Source organism: Homarus americanus, unplaced genomic scaffold, assembly GCF_018991925.1.
Source record: "Homarus americanus isolate GMGI-L3 unplaced genomic scaffold, GMGI_Hamer_2.0 scaffold59446, whole genome shotgun sequence".
Lineage (NCBI taxonomy): Eukaryota > Metazoa > Arthropoda > Malacostraca > Decapoda > Nephropidae > Homarus > Homarus americanus.
In genome coordinates, this window is record NW_024745259.1 from 47005 (window position 1) to 63719 (window position 16715).

The 16715-nt window shown below is 40.4% G+C and overlaps 2 protein-coding genes across 2 annotated transcripts; both read right to left on the reverse strand.

Annotated features, from left to right (window-relative positions):
- Positions 1-5933: 5933 nt before the first annotated feature.
- On the reverse strand, positions 5934-12336 carry LOC121878606 (pyrimidodiazepine synthase-like). The gene is made up of 7 exons (XM_042384941.1): positions 12273-12336; positions 11871-11987; positions 11251-11356; positions 10779-10998; positions 9120-9273; positions 7572-7675; positions 5934-7142 (listed from the first exon to the last, which is right to left on the reverse strand). Exons 2-7 carry the CDS (start codon positions 11929-11931, stop codon positions 7017-7019), a joined length of 771 nt encoding a protein of 256 aa, XP_042240875.1. The 5' UTR covers positions 11932-11987; positions 12273-12336; the 3' UTR covers positions 5934-7016.
- A 203-nt stretch (positions 12337-12539) lies between these two features.
- On the reverse strand, positions 12540-14457 carry LOC121878605 (cell wall protein SED1-like). Its single transcript, XM_042384940.1, has 2 exons — positions 14313-14457; positions 12540-14159 (listed from the first exon to the last, which is right to left on the reverse strand). The coding sequence occupies exon 2, from the start codon at positions 14138-14140 to the stop codon at positions 13148-13150; it is 993 nt and encodes a 330-aa protein (XP_042240874.1). The 5' UTR covers positions 14141-14159; positions 14313-14457; the 3' UTR covers positions 12540-13147.
- Positions 14458-16715: the final 2258 nt, after the last annotated feature.

Consider the following 16715-nt stretch of genomic DNA (forward strand, 5'->3'; position numbering starts at 1 on the left):
GGAGGATCGTTTCCGCCCTTACACAGAGCTGGTAGCAATCTCAAAGGCCCTACAACACGCTGCAACACAACACAACAAGTCCATCATAATTCACAAGGACTCGAAATCGGCCATGAGAGGCGCTGCAACACAGTCAACCAAGAGACAACGTCCACATCATTACCTCGATCCTCGCACAGACACAGGAATTCCAAAGACAAAACCGCCCAGTCGTCTTACACTGGATTCCCAGTCATGTAGGGATCGGAGGAAACGACGTGGCAGACGAAGCAGCCAAGGCAGCTACACGTTCTAGTAGCGTACACATCCAAGTTCCAGCAAGCGTGCAACAGATCAAGAATCACCTCAGAAAGACTAGCAAGCTCCACATCAAAAAGAGCTTCCTTCACGCATTCAACGCTGGTTCCCAATCAGCCAAATGGTACCTGGCGGCCACAAAAGGGGAACCACCTTTCGCTGACAAGAAAACTCCAAGACAAACCCAAGTCAGCCTTCATCGACTACGACTAGGGTACAAGTGCTCCTGGCAGATGATCGGAAATGACGTCATGGAATGCACCTACTGTCAGGAGCCAGCAGCCAACCCACTTGAACACTATCTCCTCGACTGCGAGGTCACACAAAGCCTCCGAAACAGAACTCAAATCTCCCAAGAAACACACACAACACCAGCGGCCACTCTAACCCGAAAGGCCCAAACAGACCACATTCACCACCTACTCCGGGTCATCACACGATACCCACCACCCAGATAGCTTAGAAAGCATCCTCTCCCAGCAAGTGCGGACCCCAGTTCGGGGGGCGCGCCACTCCGAAACTGACCACGTCCAAGAGTGGGGGTTGGTGGTAAGCATCCACTGATCGGGGGTCCGCTCACACTTGCAACCTGCAGTATCCTTCCAATCTGCAGGTGGGACCATCTCCAATCCCAATCTGGTCTGGTTGCTCCTGGAGCTCCAGCCGGAACCACCAAACGGGCCGCCTATAGGCAAAGGCCCGTGTCGGACTACGGTCCGACAATCTCAACAACAACAACAAAGCCCTCATCCGCTCCTGCTGACGCAGCCCCTGCTCCTGACCCAGGCCCACACACCCCAGCAGGCGCATCTGGGGACTCTGTACCTGTCGCGAGGGAAGCACAACATTCATCGCCTCCACAACCCCCCCTCTTTTCTCCCACATATCGAGTGTATCTAGACAGAGTTGCCCCCCCCCTTGCGGCCGGCTCATCCACGCCCTCGCCGTTATGGCTCACATGTGGCATGCACTGCCCGTTCTGCGTCACATGTGCCATGCAACCCTGCAGACAACAAGTCTCCTACACCCCCTGGAGGGAAGGGGGGAGTACTGTAGTGGATACCTCCCCTACAAACGCTGTTTGCCGCTGAGTAGCCGACCCCGCGAATTCCCCAGTGTATGCCTCGTGGTCTAGGTCAACCAGCGCCGCCTTACATGACGGAGGTCAACTATCAAGCCACGCCTACCTCCGCTATATAAGACCTGACCTCGTAGTGACATCTCTCTTCTTCTAGCTACAGCCGCAGCAAGCAACACCACCTCCTCCGCCGCTGCCTGGCGGCCCTCGCTCCCGCCGGCGAGCATGGCGACCCACAACCTGTCCTCCTCTGAGCATCCTCACCAACCAGCTCTCTCTACATCACGCTTGTAACCACGCTGCCACTTCCCAGCACCAAGCTGCACTGTACATCCAATACAATATGTATACAGAGAGTACATTGTGAGTTTCCTTTCTCCATCCCATCCTGAGTGCGAACCCAAACAAAACGTACCCCACAAGGTAATTACGATTATGTGTTTGCCTGGATATTTGTGACTCGGTATAAAAGAAACGGCTACGTACCCTTAACAAAGGATCATTCCGGGTAACAAAAACACAACAATAAATCAGAAAAAATTCTAAAAAGCGTCGACAACACAAAAATCGTATAATGGTAATAGTAGTCTGTCACCGTAACCAAGCTCTCGATGCTGCACATAGGAGGAACGAGAACGACAAGAGAAGGGCATATGGGGAGAGAATTCAAAACGTTGATCAAGGTAGCTTCACCCCTCTAGTGTTCACAACCACTGGTGGAATGGGACCAAGTGCAAGATGTTTCTACGCCAGACTCGCGGAATTGATCTCCGAACAGAAGCAGCAGCCCAGAAGTTGTTACAGCCTGGATGAGATGTCAACTGTCTTTCTCTCTCCTTCAGTCGGCTTTGCTCTGCCTCAGGGGAACGAGAGCTTCTGCCCCAACTCCGACAACTGCTGCAGATATTGACTATGAGGCTACTGTCACTGAATGCCGCATAGATCTGCGGCTCAACTAATTTAACACAGCTAGGATAGCTTCTTATTTATTAGGATATTTAATATTAAGGTTGTAGTGGACGTCTCCCCTACAAACTGCGTAGCACCCACCACCTGCTATCACATTCCAACATGCCGTTGCCTAGCAACGAAACTATTCACCGGCGACTTCTCGGGTTTTCCCAACATGACTCATAGCGGCTGCTGGGTATATAAGCTCTGTCTCTCCATTGAGATTCATTCTGACCATTCTTCTTGAACAAGCAACACCTCCTCCTCCTCCGCCGCTGCCTGGCTCCCTCGCATCTCCTCGCCTGCCTGGTGGTCCTCGCTCCCGCCAGCGAGCATGGCGACCCACCAGCTGTCCTCTGAACTTCCTCACCAAGCAACTCTCATTCTGCCCATTTTCCTGAACAAGCAACACCTCCTCCAGCAAGCTCCTATCTGTCCAGCATTCATTCAATCAGGAGGCCAGCAACAGGCAACATCTTCTCTAACGAAGCTCCTGCACATCTACCTCCTTCAACACGCTACTCACCGAACGTCTTCTACTGAGCAGCTCCCCACCACACGGCATCTCCAGCACCAGACTGTCTTCATATAACTTATATATTATACAAGAAAACCACATTAGAGTTTCCTTCCATCCTGAGTGCTAGACGACATTAATATCTCGATACCCCTACAAGGTAATTAAATGGTGGCGAAGGTATGGCTATTGGGGAGGCTGGAGGCCACGTAAAAAAAAAAAAAAAGTAGTCTGTAGTGTCATCATAACAAACACTGCACCACACTTCGCGGTTACCTGGAGAGTGAATAAAAACAATAATATATCACTAAATGATAACTATAACACCACAATAACAATAATAACACCAAAAGTCAAGATAGGAGACAGGCGCTGCAGAGGAAAAGTAGGAAAAGAATATAACCAAAAGAACAGTGTTATGAAGGTTCCAGGAACTTGAGGAGGGTGGGAAGACCTTTGACGTTATTGTGAGGCGGATCACTCACTCAGAGTTGCCAACTGTTATTTTTCATTCCCAAATTGGCATAAATTTGGTAATGAGGAATAGTGATTTGGTATTCTGGTTATGGAGATGGCCAAATTTGGTAATAAGCATATCTGATATCTTAATCAGTGATTCTCTCAAGAAATCAGATCTACAGCTGGTAGTTACAGTAAGTTGTCAGTATTCAGTCATGGCTATCGACCACAATCGACATAATAAAGTGTAAATGAAAAGTTAAGGCTAGACCGCTAGAGTTGATGAGGAAAGTGATTAATGCTGAGAATTGTTGTCTGCTGGTTGATGAGTCAACTGACATATCTAGTGAGAAAAACTTAATGTGTGTGTGTTAAAGATTTTTTTACAAGACCATTGGACAAGTGGTAACTGTATTCTTGGGACTGTTACCAGTCAGCGAATCTACAGGTGAAGCATTATTTACGGCTACTTGTGATCTCCTCATTAACAGTGGGTGTATAGAAACATTTTATTTGGTAGATATTATTCTTTTAGGAAATTTGGTAATAAAACTCTGAATTGGGTAATAATTTCTGGCAGATTTGGTACTCACCCACTCACAAGGGCTGGCAACCTGCCTCACTCCCTGGGGCTAAAATCTAGGAAAACCGCAAGACAATTTTTTTTTTTTTTTTTTTTTTATTTATTGGGCACTCCCCCACATCCTTGTGTAAGGTGAAGCGCAGAAGCGTTTACAGCGCCCAACAGGGAAGCATGCTAAGTTCATGCTTGCCTTTATGTCTCACGAGTTAAGGGCGTAGAATCCTGAAGAGTTAGTGGTTTATGTCATCAAGTTATTGGAAGCTCCATCAACTTTCCCTGAATACGAATTCGCAATTTTCGATTTACACCAGTACCTACTTTACTGCTAGGTGAACAGGGACTAATGGGGGCTAGGAAGTAAGTCCAAACAACTTCCACCGGCCCGGGAATCGAAGCCACAAGACAATAAAAAGGGGATTGGTTAAAACCAGAGTAAGTTCGTTTGAACTTCACTGTATTAATGTCACTTCTGTATTTTTTGTACTTTATCAATAAATTTGTAATGTGCGTAATTATACATACAGTATCCACATTTAACAAAGTTTTACGAAGAGAACGAGAGTGAGGTAATAAGAAAGAAAATAGTTACATTACACTAAGTGAACTTTTCCTAGAGTGTTAGGTAACACAGCTTCCAATTGTCCAAGTTACACAACCGAAGAAACCAAATCGCCTGGGGCAGTGCAATCGGTGTTTGGGCTCTCACACTTATTATGAGGCAATAGGTCGTTTATAATTCCATGGTTTAAACTACAGAATATTAATAAGCACTTCCAAGGACATCACCCAACAATGTGCATGCAGTATGTGGATATGTGGATGCCCATCCCACTAGACGCCACAGCCTTAAGTTAAATAAGGTATCAGCGTGTCCTGAAACGGTTGGTTAATTCCCAGTGACCGTCGGGCACGAGTGATGAGTCCGTCATCGCACTTTGTGGCAACTTTTACAGGCAAACCAGTGGACAGCCCGTGCCCATAGTTGAGCAGACTGCCCGGCCGTATCTTCCTTTGCTGTGTATGGTTCCACTTTAACTAGGAGTATGTAAAAGGCGTTGATATCCATTCTCATTTAGTTGGCGAAATCACGCTCACTTACATCTTGTAGTTCATGTAATATAGTCATATGACTTCCCAATACTTCTCTCCAACTTAACCAACCTTTACACCAGATCGTTTTCTGCACTCTGTCCTTACTTTTCTTTTTTACAAATACAGCAATTAATATACTATACAGCGCTATTTTCTTCTTTCCAACTGTGTTGCGCTTGGTGATACCGCACTCAGGGGCTGCCGACAACCTACTGGCTACTGCCCGACTTTACTGCCTGACCACCTACTCAGCAGTGTGGACAACATCACAGTCATGCCAGTCACTGTCCGATAGTGTGGACGGGGCTTGACACTAACTTAAAGATTAACCATCTTAACCTAAAGATTAACCCCCTAACCTAAAGATTATCCACCCAAATGCTAATCTAGCCTAATCCCCCTCCAGGCAGTGTTAAAGAGTATTTAATCAACAGGTGCAATATGCTGGGGGATTCTATTCTTCAGGTGATACATGCTCTAACCCAGTGGTTCTCAACATTGTTTGCCCCATGCACCCCTTTCACCATGTCAGAATGTCATTCCCCCCTCCTTTCCAAGATTGTCTGCCTCAAAAAGTGCATTCCAAATAATATGCATATAATACTGAAAATCCTTTATTTTTTCCATATTAGTATCAGTTTCGGCCCCCCCCCCTGAAAACCTGAGGGGGGAAATTCCCCCCCTGGTTGAGAACCCCTGCTCTAACCCCTTCAGTACAAGGCTGGTCAGCTCAAAGGGGTCCCATACACAGGGGATTATGCTATTGAATGCCCTGCTTTTACTACTTATGGGAACTGTATTGGCATCCCTTTTCTATATATACAGTACAGTATAGTGATTGTGAAGTAAGATAATGACAAGAATAATTGTACTGTACTTCAAAATATTGTACAGTATTTATTGTGTAAATGTACATATGGTTTTAACTCCTATAGGTGTATAAAATAATTATGGTATACAAAATAATTATTGTACTTTATTCTAGTATACAAAAAAATACCACGTAAAATTATTCCTGAATATTTACCAGCCTGACACACATATAAGGTAGGAATACGAAAACTGCGACAAGCCCTACAAGAAGATATTTTGTCTAGTATAAAATATAAGACTTTATGAGTGGTGTTTATTGATTTGATGCATTTTTCTGTGCATCGGTTACATTTTCTCATGATTCATACATCAAAATTGTTTCTCTTGTGAAGGCTGTATTGTATTCACACTCACTCCCCAACAAAAAATATAACTATATATAACTAGTGTATAAGCAAGTTCATTATAAATACCAAATCTCTATATAGATTAACATAATGTCCAACTTTCCATACAACAACCATTAACAATAGTCTTGTACACCTGATAGTACTAAACCACACAGTAAGTCAAATTATACAGGAAATATCACAGTACTGTATCTCAACCCATAAAGGTATAGGGCACACTGGTGGCTGTCACCTCCCTGTAGTGTGTTTGTCCACCAGTTTCGTTAACACTTTTTTTCTTCTTGCATCAACATCATATATAAATTTACTTTTAATATTTCTGATTGCCCTTCACCACCTGTAGACAAGAAAATCTGGTCACCACATTCTGTACTGTACAGTACTGTACTCTATGAAGTGGATACCTATGAATGTGATTATAAAGTACATACAGTATAGTACTTACAACAGTTATACAAAATCTAATAAACAATATACAGTATACCCAGTACAGTATACAGATACACACAATCAATAAAGTACCTTTACAATTTTGTGTCAGACAATATGAGAATGATCGAAGGATTTTGACAACCCTACCGAGACAACAGGAGTCGCAGTGTTCATTGAGAATTTTATCAGATCCATTCATAAAGATACTGTACTTCTTTGATTGTGTATACTGTACTGTACTACATACATACAGCTATATATCCAATATACTTAAAATTTTGTTACATTTTTAAAATATAAAGTTTAAACAGCACCACATCAACAGGTCTCAAGGTTTCCAAAACAAAAAGAGGTACTACTTCAAATTTATGTCCACTACTGGAGTTACAAATAACTCTTGAGCCTCAGGTCATCTGGGTCAAAAGTAGTTAAAAAGTTTGCATGAACTTCAGGTGGCAGATATGTCGCCTTCACAGAGGAGTCCCGCATCATCTCCTTGATCCACGTCACCTGTCAACACAAGAGTCAATCATGTTATGTTTCTTATTGATCTATTTAACAGTCTAACTAATTTATTCATATCTAATAATCTGAATATGTCACATTAAACTTCAGAACAGCTTCAGAAACTACCATTCACATCTCCTATTACTACTGCAGTACAGTACTCCTATTACTACTTATGTACTATTATTATAACTACTAAAACTACCCGGTACTATATATACCAACAATTATCGTACTGTACTATCATTACTATTACTCCTATACTAAACCATTTAAGGAATTTTTTAAGACCTTGACTACAAGAGCTAAAGAAAGAGTTATTAATTACAGTAAAAGTATATTTGTTTAATAAGTAGATATACAGTACTGTACTTCTTACTTAATCAACATGTCAAGAAACACACTGGTGAAGTAACTAAGAAATAGTCTTACCATTTTAGGGAAACACTCTCGGGAGACAACACCTGCTTCTCCAGCGATTAGTTCTGCCAGGGGAAGTCTCTCTGCCCACGGCCAAATCATGTAATCCAACATACCTGCAGAATATTGTATATAAGTACACTGTTCATAGTCAATGTGTACATCCAGGCAAGGCCAAACAGATGATGGCATTAAAAACAGCTCGCGCCATAATACAAATAAATAATTACGAGAAGAAATGGAAAATAAAAACTAATACACAGAAACTAAAAATCATACACATTTCAAGGATAAACCCAGCACCAATCACAGTAAACAACGAAGAAATACAATACTCAAACGAAGGAAAAATACTGGGGCTAACAATAACAAGAACCGGAATAAATAAACACATAACACGGCGCAATAGACTAGCCCAACTACAGCTTAACAAATTAAGAAGATTCGGCAAAATGGAAGAGAAAATACAACTACACCTATTTAAAGCACTTGTCCGCCCCCATCTTGAATACCTGCCAATACCATTAAACACGATCAGCCTTACCAACCAATTAAAACTCCAAGCAACACAAAACAAAGCCATCCGCAGAGCCTCCAAACAACGTCCCCCATACACAACCAAAATTAAAGAGCTTCACGAAAATTATAACATTTTACCACTGAACATAAGAACTTACAGCCAAGCACAGGCAGTATGGCACAAACTAGAAGTCATGGAAGATGAAATATATAATCGACTAAAAACAGAGGACACCAGAAGATCACACAACTGGTGGCCAAAAAGCCTTCTCCATAACCCTCAAGAGCCAGAACTATTGTACACTAAACAGTAATCAAAAGATGAGAGTATTCTACTAGTTACACAAGGGCCTAGCAGACCTCTCCAACTTACACAATTATATACCACAACATAAAAAAACTTCTTGACGCCAATAAGATAAAAGATGAGAGTTTTCTACTAGTTACACAAGGACCTAGCAGACCTCTCCAACTAACACAATAACTAACAACCCCTTGCTAGCTAGCTTAGCCTCCTCCCCCCCCTGTTCCCTCGAGCTCGAGCGACCTCTTAGTGCGGCCTTCACCACAGCCAATCAAATCGTCTCTGCTAGGTGGATAGCCCACCTGCTCTTATTCTCTAGTACTTTACTTCCCGTTTCGTAACTTTCCTTCTACCTTACCTCTTCTCTCCCTTCCCATGGCAAGCCATTGCCATTTTATCTCCATTATCATCATCATCATCATCATCATCATCATCTATGTGTAAAGAGCATACATACACCAGTATTAACTTTCTTCTATACAACATCTACACATAACAAAATACACACATGCACATATTACAGACAAATTACTCTAATATATTTATCATAGTACACATCACAAGCTTGTGAAACTCGACACCACGTCCGTGATTATAAATGTAGATATAGTACTTGAAAATTAATACATTATTACCATGAAATTCAATCAAGTGGAAAGCCTCAAATAATACCACAACCCACTTACCAGGTCCTGGTAGGTTAATTTATGTTAGGTTACAGGGTTGGGTTAGCTTACCAGGTGTATCTCCACCAAAGAAACGTGTGCCTCTTTTGGTCAGTTCCTTCTCAAACACACCAAGACCAGCCTTGAAGTCACTGCACTCTTTTGACACAAACTCTTCATCTCCTTCTCCTCTTGAATAGAACAATCTGAACAGAGGCCGAGTTACCTGTGGATATATTCATTACAATAAATATCAGTATGTTTACTGTCACATGAGCAAAATATGAGTACTGTATAGAAAAAAGTCACTAATACTGTATGTCCAAATCTTTGCTTCCTACCTCTAAAATTGCCTAGGATATCACCTGGACAAGCAAGCAAGCCTGAAAACAAACTAACAGCACAACCACTGAGTACCCCCTTCTCACACTCACAACCTTGAAGCACACACTTTGTACAGCACCTGGAGTGATGTGTTGGACTATACTAGTAAGGTACACTCTTACTGCAATATTTACATGGAATAATCAAGGAATGAGGTTCTAAGAATGAGCCTTGTGCAAAAATAAAAATACTAACAGCAAAATTGGTACAGGTGTATTTTATATAATGATTAAATTACTACAATTATATTCTCTGGGGACACACAACTCTCCGTCCAGGTCCAATAACCATTACCTTCAGTAAATCATTTGATCAGGTAATATTTTCCCATTACATATACAGCCCTAAAGTAAAAGATATGTTCAAATATCATATATGAATCTATTATACATTTAGACCAAAAAGGTGGTTCAAGGATAATAATCATGTGTAATTCCCAACCAGAACTGAGGATTGTATTCCGTTCTTCTATGCACTCAATAATTGATGAATGCAACCGAGTACATTTACCTATAGTGAATACCCTTTGGTGGATTAGCGTCTAGCCAGGGAGCTGAGGTAAGTCACTAGCTATCTGACCAACCTGCATAATGCCAAGAAAAAAATTACGTGAATAAAAATTAAAGTGTTTTCCCAGCTAAAATTTTACAATCGCCTTCAGTAAAGACAAGGTAAAAGTTATTGAAATCTTAAGTTGTAAAAGATCATTAACATTTTAGAAAGTGACTCAGCTTAATATTCAATAAGCTGTACTGCTCAAGTCTAAGTAGTGACAGATCTTTATCAGCTTATCTTACCATTTTCACAGTCACACATACAGTATTTCCAGTTACAGCTGCTCCCCGAATTACGACGGGGTTAGGGACCGACATCCAGGTCGTAAGTCGAAATGGTTGTAAGTCGGAAATGCTTAAATAATACATAGAAAATCGAAAATTTGGGTCTCTTTTTCTTCTCAGCATCACAAAACACTCACTTTTAAGCTTGCCAGCCATTTTAAAGTGAATTACAGATGAAAATTTTGTCTGTGTACTGACTTTGGGACTTGGAAAATACGAAATTAGACCAAATTTTGGTACGACTGAGGCAGGGCGTAAGTGCGGGTGGATGTAAGTCAAGTAGGTCGTAAGTCGGTGATGAGCTGTACATTGTCCTTATGAATTTGGAATGAGTGGTGTTCAAGATATTTCTCCCAAGTCATATGAAAATTAGCTGCCCCAGTTTATTTCACCTTCCTAATGCTTCCTGAAAGGGTTGATTGGGTTAGGTTAGTGTTAAGGTGGTCAACTATCGGTGTAATAAGATGGATTGGTCATCTTTCTATTCCTCCGACAGTGACACACACACCTGCGACCAGAGCTCAACAAAGACTCGATCCTGCGCTTTCTTCCAGGGGTCGGCTGGGTACAGTGGGGGATTAGGGTAAGCTTCATCTAAGTAGTCACACGTCACCAGCGACTCGGACAACAGCCGACCGTTGTACTCGAGAATCGGGACCTTGCCTCGCGGGTTCTTCTCAAACAGCCAATCTGGTTTTGTCTTCAAGTTGACGTAAACAACTTCATGTCTGAAATATTAATAGTGTGTATTAGAAGTCACCTTTGTAACTATGCTGACTCAATTTTGAAACTGAATAAAATAAAATAATTAGATGTGAAAATTAACTCTTCCTCCGTGCTTATTTTACCTAATGATTAAACACTCAAATTTTACCTGGGGGTTAGGTTAGTGTTGGGGTGGTTCATCCTAGGATAAGCTGAGGGGTAGTAATCTTCACATGACATAAAGCGTTTCAAGTAAAACTGGTATTACAACTCACTTAATGTTTTTGGCAGCCAATACAAGGTGTGTTCTCTGAGCATAAGGACAGTACTTCATAGTATAACAACGAAGAACTCCTTTAGCCAGGGGAGGACAAACCGAGCCTGTAAATATAACAGTAATAATAATAATAATCATAATAATAATAATAATAATAATAATAATAATAATAATAATAATACTAATAATACTAATAATACTAATAATAATAATAATAATAATAATAATAATAATAATAATAATAATAACACTAAAAAGAATAATCCTTATATATATTTTCCACAAGATAAACAGTTTGTCTATACTGTATTTATGATAAATATTCTAATTGGATATTTTGGTCACATCTACCTGTGGTGAGCCTAAGGTAAACCAGGTATTCTTTTTAGAGTATATTATGCTGTACACGTTCACACGATAAGTTTATTATATATATGATTTTTATATTGACAATTGAAGCTTAACCTTATAATATCATACAATTAAACTATAGAGTCTCGTGTCACGGATAGGGTGATCCAAGCCTTGACTCACATCCTACACCTTAAAGTAAGTTTCATGGGGACTCAAGAAAACTTAATATTTCTACTTTATTCCCATATGACACACTAAGCTTACCTTTACCAAGGTGTTTAGAAGTCATGGTGACAACAGAGCCAAGACTGCCTTTGCCTGCCATTATCTATCTGTTAATAGCTGTACCTTGTTATCACCGAGTCACTTCAGGGCTGGGTTCTGAAGAGCGAAAACAACTCTAAACTACACTAACAGGAATATCTTCAATATTCTTAATATTATTATTTAAGGGAATTTTTTTTTTTAACTTTGCACGAATTCTAAATTTTCAAATCAGTGTTTCACATATTCATTTTAGAAATATGGATAAAAATAATATTGAACATAAATATACACTATAGTCTACATATTTACTGAATATTGATTTAATATCTTCATTTCACAATAAAAAGATTAAAAATTTATATAAGACTTTAAATTATATACACAAGTAAGGCAACCAACCTTAAAACATGAATACAGGGTTTTAGATAAGGGTTCTATTGGTTTAGTTGTGTTGTTTCACAAGAAATTCTTTCAATGTTTATCTAGCGTGGCCAATGTCGAAAGAATACCACGAACAGGAGAGATGAGCTGCTGTTTTTTTTCAAGTTATAAATTACATTTTATTCGTAACTTTGTCATGTCACACACTGGTTACATTATAATTAAGGACAATAATTTATAGTGATTTGAAAATATATGCAAGGACACTTAACAAAGACAATATGGTTGACATTTAGGGTTGTAAAGTATATTTTATATATCATTTACACTTACATTAAAGTACAAAACACGTAATTTGTTAGGAAATGAATTTCTTAACCGAAAACAATAACTAGTACATTATATTTTACGTTGAGTGTCTGTAAAAATACAGAGGTACTCACACACTGTTTAATAAATAAACGAATAAATAAATAACTATAAAATGAAACTATGCTGACAATGAAACTAACACGAAAAATTATGACTATGAAAACACTGTACATAGGAGCTAAGAGGTAGCAGAACAACACGCTATCTCACACACATGACATACTATGCTATGCTAAATTTGTATCATTAGCATACACATATTTAAGGTAAATTATTGAAATAGACACACAGTAATTGTATCAAATATTAATTTTAACACGTTAATAAGATATACATAAAAACACACAGTAAATACACTCAAAGATACGTTCAAGTTTATGACATTAATTTTGCGAATGATTTGTTTATTCTTCAAAGTATTGACCCAAATTTGAACCTTACATGTGTTAATGCCACCTATTAGATAGTTAACTCCCTCGCAAGCCGATTTGCTGCACCTAATACACATCCAACTGGCTAACTTAAAAGACCTTAGTTATAACTCTAGGCTGCCACTCCAGAACCACGTCACAGTTTATCACGGAGGCGTAGTTACACGCCTCGAGGTTCAGGTCGAAGAAGGTGCCTGAAGGACAATACATGAGATGAGGTCGACCGTGAGAACAGACGTAGAAGGTGGAGCAGTCGGCTGGGTTAGCTAGGTAGAGGACACCAGCTGAAGTGTGAACAACGGGGCAGCTGGGGACAAAAGGTGACGGGGAAGGAGGAATTTCAGTGTTTGGTGTTGGACTCGTAGTTATTTCAGCGCTGTAGACTACAGTAGTACTAGGCTCCTCAGTGCTGTAGACTACTGTAGTACTAGGCTCCTCAGTGCTGTAGACTACTGTAGTACTAGGCTCCTCAGTGCTGTAGACTACTGTAGTACTAGGCTCCTCAGTGCTGTAGACTACTGTAGTACTAGGCTCCTCAGTGCTGTAGACTACTGTAGTACTAGGCTCCTCAGTGCTGTAGACTACTGTAGTACTAGGCTCCTCAGTGCTGTAGACTACTGTAGTACTAGGCTCCTCAGTGCTGTAGACTACTGTAGCTACAGGCTCCTCAGTGCTGTAGACTACTGTAGTACTAGGCTCCTCAGTGCTGTAGACTACTGTAGTACTAGGCTCCTCAGTGCTGTAGACTACTGTAGTACTAGGCTCCTCAGTGCTGTAGACTACTGTAGTACTAGGCTCCTCGGTGGTAAGAACGAAGCAGTGAGCCTGCCAAGACCAGGTACAGACGTGTAGATTGATGTCAAACAGGAGCTCACCAGGACAGTGCATTAAGTAGGCGACCCCCCAGCTGCAGGCGTAGTATGTCGCGCAGTCGTCTGGATTGGGAAGAAGTGTGGCGTTCTTGCTCTGAGGGACGGGGCATTGTGCGTTGATATCTGGCGGACCCGTGACGACAGCAGCGCCACCCACCCGTAGTGTCTGCCCAGCGCAAGTCAGTGCAAACAATATCCAAACGGCCCTCATAATCCTCCTCTCTTTCTCTCTGCAAGAATGAATTAATTTTACACTATTAATTTTCCTCTCATTATTTATGGATTATTCCGTTAACAGAGTCGTATAATGTTATATTTAGTTTATTTCTAGTTGTTCTTGATTAAGGTATTATTTTCAAACTTATGAATAGAAAATTACTTACTAAATCAGCCAATAATTTGACTGTGTTGGCAAGGAAGCTGCGTAGACTGTAGTCTAATGTTGAACAAGTTGTAGTAGATCGTGTTAGTACCTTGTAGAAACTTTGTAGGGGTGCTGTGGAGGTGCTGTAGACAAGGCAGTTCTTGAGACACTTATGATGCTAACCAGAATCTCTTGCGTTAAATACCCATCGTGTTATCGGTAAGGGGACCGCCCCATAATGATGCATTTCCTGTCAACTACACCACTACGATTCTACTCCTTAGCGAAGGTAGTTAATTCCCTGGGACAATATATATGGATCACCTGAGGATTAACACCCCTAGTTTATTTCCCTGATTATCACCGTAACACTAGGCCTACCTGTGGGGATTAGGTTATCAGATTAGCTTAGATTAGGTTTTATTAGCGTCAGGGTATTGATGTGGTGAAATAAACACGGAGCTAATCTTCACATGACCCCAATTTTCCTTATCTTTCAAATAAGAAAAAAAATATGGTAAATAAATAATATACAACAAAATTAAGTTCAGAGAGTGCGGTAAGGACTGAAGGGGGCGGTGGCGTCACAAGTGGTAATAAAATTGGTGTTATCAAAGGAGATAGGGTTATGACGGTTCACACGGACTTTGTGAAGTAGTGACGATGAAGTTATACCTTGGCGGAAATTCACAGCGTCTTGGTCACTGAGAATATGTCCAAGCTGCCACCACCATCACCTGTCGACTCTCGTTATTAGGGAAAAAATGTTCTTGAAAAACTTCCAGTTCCTCCGGACTTACAATTCAACCATAAAATAATGAAATGAGATATATTCAACCAGAAAGTTTCCCCCAGTTGATGAAAATATGGATACAATTCTGCCATTTTGTTCCTTGAAGTTCAATTTTTATATAATGTTAGTTTGTCTTAGGTTAGCTTATGCTGGGTTAGGTTAACTTGTGGTAGGTTAGGTTAAGTTAGGCTTTGTTAGGTTAGGGTAAGATTGGTTAGGTTAGGTTAATTAGGCCGCTCGGGTAGGTTTTCTAAGTTACTACAATTTTTTAAGTTAGTCATTTCTTGTTTTGTCATGTCACCAATAACAACAATACTACTACTACTACTTTTTTTTAATAATCAATACAGTGGCCTCCACCCTCCCCCAATAGCCACATCTTCGCCGCCATTTTATTACCTTAATATTAAATATCCTAATACATAAGTAGCTATCCTAGCTGTGTTGAATTAGTTGAGCCGCAGATCTTTGCGGCATTCAGTGACAGTAGCCTCATAGTCAATATCTGCAGCAGTTGTCGGAGTTGGGGCAGAAGCTCTCGTTCTCCTACTAAACTCTCAGTTCTCCTACTACTACTACTACTACTGCTGCTACTACTACTAGTACTACTACTACTACTAATAATAATAATATTTATTCATTAAAGTTGTCACGCAGGTTTACAATTGGATAAGTATGTTTATAAGAGATGCAAGTAAACAGTTCAGCATGACTACAAACAATGCATGAAGGCGATGGGAGTAATGTTTCCCGTGTGCCGAGAGTGTAGGTAAACAACATTGGTGTACAGTAAGGCAACTTGACCAAGGAATAGTCATCCATGCTCTCAGGTTAACAATCATTCTAAAAAAGTTAAACCAGTTTTCTAAAAGTGTTAAGCCATCAACCTCAAAGAGTTAAACCATCGTTCAAAAAGGTAAAACAAAATATTAAGTGAAAACATAAAATTCAGTCAAACTTCGATCACCTTTGTTCCCGTATTCTTTTTTTTTTCAGTGTTAAGAATGTGAATGACGTCTTGCTGAAGAAGACGACATATGATAAAAGCAGATGCCGGCTAATAAGCTGTTGATCTAATCTCTGATTGTCTGCGTATGAGTGTGTGCATGCTGCTGATACGATCACTTGACGTCATAACATCCTTGTTCTGTCATATATAGCGTGTATTAACATCACAGATATATCAAACAGATTGAGAAGACTAGTACTACAATAGCTTATGGCACAGAGGAGCCTAGTACTACAATAGCTTATGGCACAGAGGAGCCTAGTACTACAATAGCTTATGGCACAGAGGAGCCTAGTACTACAATAGCTTATGGCACAGAGGAGCCTAGTACTACAGTAGGCAACCTGGCAATCCTGACTAGAGTTACAACATTCCCCGCACTTTAAACGGACCCAAGCGTCATTTGGTTTGAATTTGGTGGTGGTTTTTTGTCCAATTCCCCCAAGAAAACATCCTTCCACCTTTTCACCTCTTCCAGTAAAGCTAAAACGCGTTTATAAACCTCGCATCCTCGGCCATATGATATCGTGATAACATTCTTATACGTATTTACAAACACCATGCTGTGTACTAATCCAGATGATACGAAATGTTATATAATTAGTCCTTGAGATTATTGT